General features: G+C 43.0%; 1 protein-coding gene across 1 annotated transcript; it reads left to right on the top strand.

The window, feature by feature from the left end:
* Window positions 1–6: 6 nt before the first annotated feature.
* Window positions 7–786, top strand: LOC113408649 (olfactory receptor 5V1-like; the record flags this gene model as incomplete). The annotated part of the gene is made up of 1 exon (XM_026662012.1): window positions 7–786. A coding segment is annotated over one exon (780 nt), but the record flags the coding sequence as incomplete, so codon positions are not given.
* Between the last annotated feature and the right edge of the window lie 1,108 nt (window positions 787–1,894).

Raw genomic sequence — 1,894 nt, 5'->3', positions numbered from 1 at the left:
GATTCTCACCTTCATACCCCTATGTACTTCTTCCTCTTCCATTTATCCTTTGTTGATATCTGCTATTCCTCAGTCACGGTGCCTAATATGCTGATGAACTTCCTAGCAGAGCACAAAACTATTTCTTTCAATGGCTGCATTGCCCAGATGTTCCTTTTTATCCTCTCAGCTGGTACTGAAGCTTTCATTCTCTCAGCTATGGCTTATGACCGCTACGCAGCCATCTGTGACCCATTGCGTTACGTGGAGACAATGAGGAAAGGGATCTGTGTTCAGCTGGTTAGTGGTGCATGGACCATGGGCTTCTTCTATGCCCTTCTTAATACAATTTTTGCCCTCAAGTTGCATTTCTGTGAGCCCAATCAAATCAGCCATTTCAGCTGTGAGCTGCCTCCTCTGTTACAACTGTCCTGCACTGACACCCTCACCAATCAAGTGGTGCTACTTATTTCTGCTTTGGTATTTGGTTTGAGCTCCTTCCTCCTCACCCTAATCTCCTACATTCACATCATCTACACCATCCTGAGGATACGCACTGCGGAGTGCAGGCGTAAAGCCTTCTCCACCTGCAGCTCCCACCTGATTGTGGTTGGCTTGTTGTACGTGACAGGTTTTCTCCAGTACACAAAACCCAGCTCAGTCTCCTCTGTGGTTCTGGATGAAATGTTCTCCATCCAGTACAGCATCTTGACCCCCTTGTTAAACCCAATTGTCTATAGCCTGAAGAACAAGGAGGTTAAAACAAATCTAAGGAATATATTGTGGAAATTCAGGTTTCTCAATTAGTGTTGATTCTCTCTTCCCCCCCCCCCCCCCACATATATAAAATCCGTGCAAGGGATGGTGTGAGTATATGGATGTGCAGATGTACATTCTGTAGTCTCTCTATCTGCCTTACTAAATTAGAGTGTTTGTAACTTTGCTAAATGTAATAATGAACTAGTCAGTGATCTTCCAAATTCTTTCATTTCTGTACTGCTTCTTCCATTACTCCAGTCTCCCCAGTTCTTGGTTTTCAAAATATTCCTCTCTCCAGGCCAGAAGGAAGAGTACCATATGGCCAGATTTCCAAAGATAGATGCCTACTGGGATTTTCAAAAGCATCCAGGTACATAACTCCCTTTGAAGTCAATGGGAGCTAGGTAGTCCTAGGTACTTATCTGTGTCTTCAGTTACTTAAAGACCTTTTAAAATATGGCCCACAGGCCGTTGGAGGACAATGAATCACTGATTGAGATCAGCTGTGCTAGACAATAGATATTCGTTTCTTCCTTGATTGACAAGCCTTCATGAGTAAGATTCCCATCCAATGTACTTTTTTAAAACTCAAATCCTTAGGTTTGATCTCAACTTTAACTCAGACCTTACTCCCTGTAAAGCTTCCACTGACTGAGTGAAAATTGCATTTCAATGTATGTTGGTTGCTTAACTCCCTTAGGATCCTTTGAAAATTCCAGCTTCCATTGCTTTACACACAGAAATCATAATTGCACTCTTCTCAGGCAGACCTTAAGGCGCGCAACAAAACAAGGAAGAACAAAGTCTTGCCTGAGAGAGCACCATGGGCATTTCTCCTTTATAACAAACTACAAAATTTTTCCTCATGAAATGGAAAATGCAGGTGGCATTTCTAGAAGTGCCTAAATGATTTAGAGCACAAGTCAATGGGACTTGGTTGACCAAGTTACCTGAAAGAGGAAGTGGTGCCCCTTCTTCCAACCATTATCCCAGTGTTAATTACTGGTGTTCTGGAAGACCTGGGTTCAATTCCCCATTCTACCTCCTGTAGACCAGGGACTGAAACTTTGACCTCCCAGCTGAAGGCCCTAACCACCATTATATAAATACATGGGGGTGGAGTTTTCTCAAGTTTTTCTATTGAAGGCTATTCCAC

Source organism: Terrapene carolina, unplaced genomic scaffold, assembly GCF_002925995.2.
Source record: "Terrapene carolina triunguis isolate 2854851 unplaced genomic scaffold, T_m_triunguis-2.0 Scaffold21234, whole genome shotgun sequence".
Lineage (NCBI taxonomy): Eukaryota > Metazoa > Chordata > Testudines > Emydidae > Terrapene > Terrapene triunguis.
Note: the sequence above shows the minus strand (reverse complement) of the source record. Positions and strands in the feature narration are given on the sequence as shown.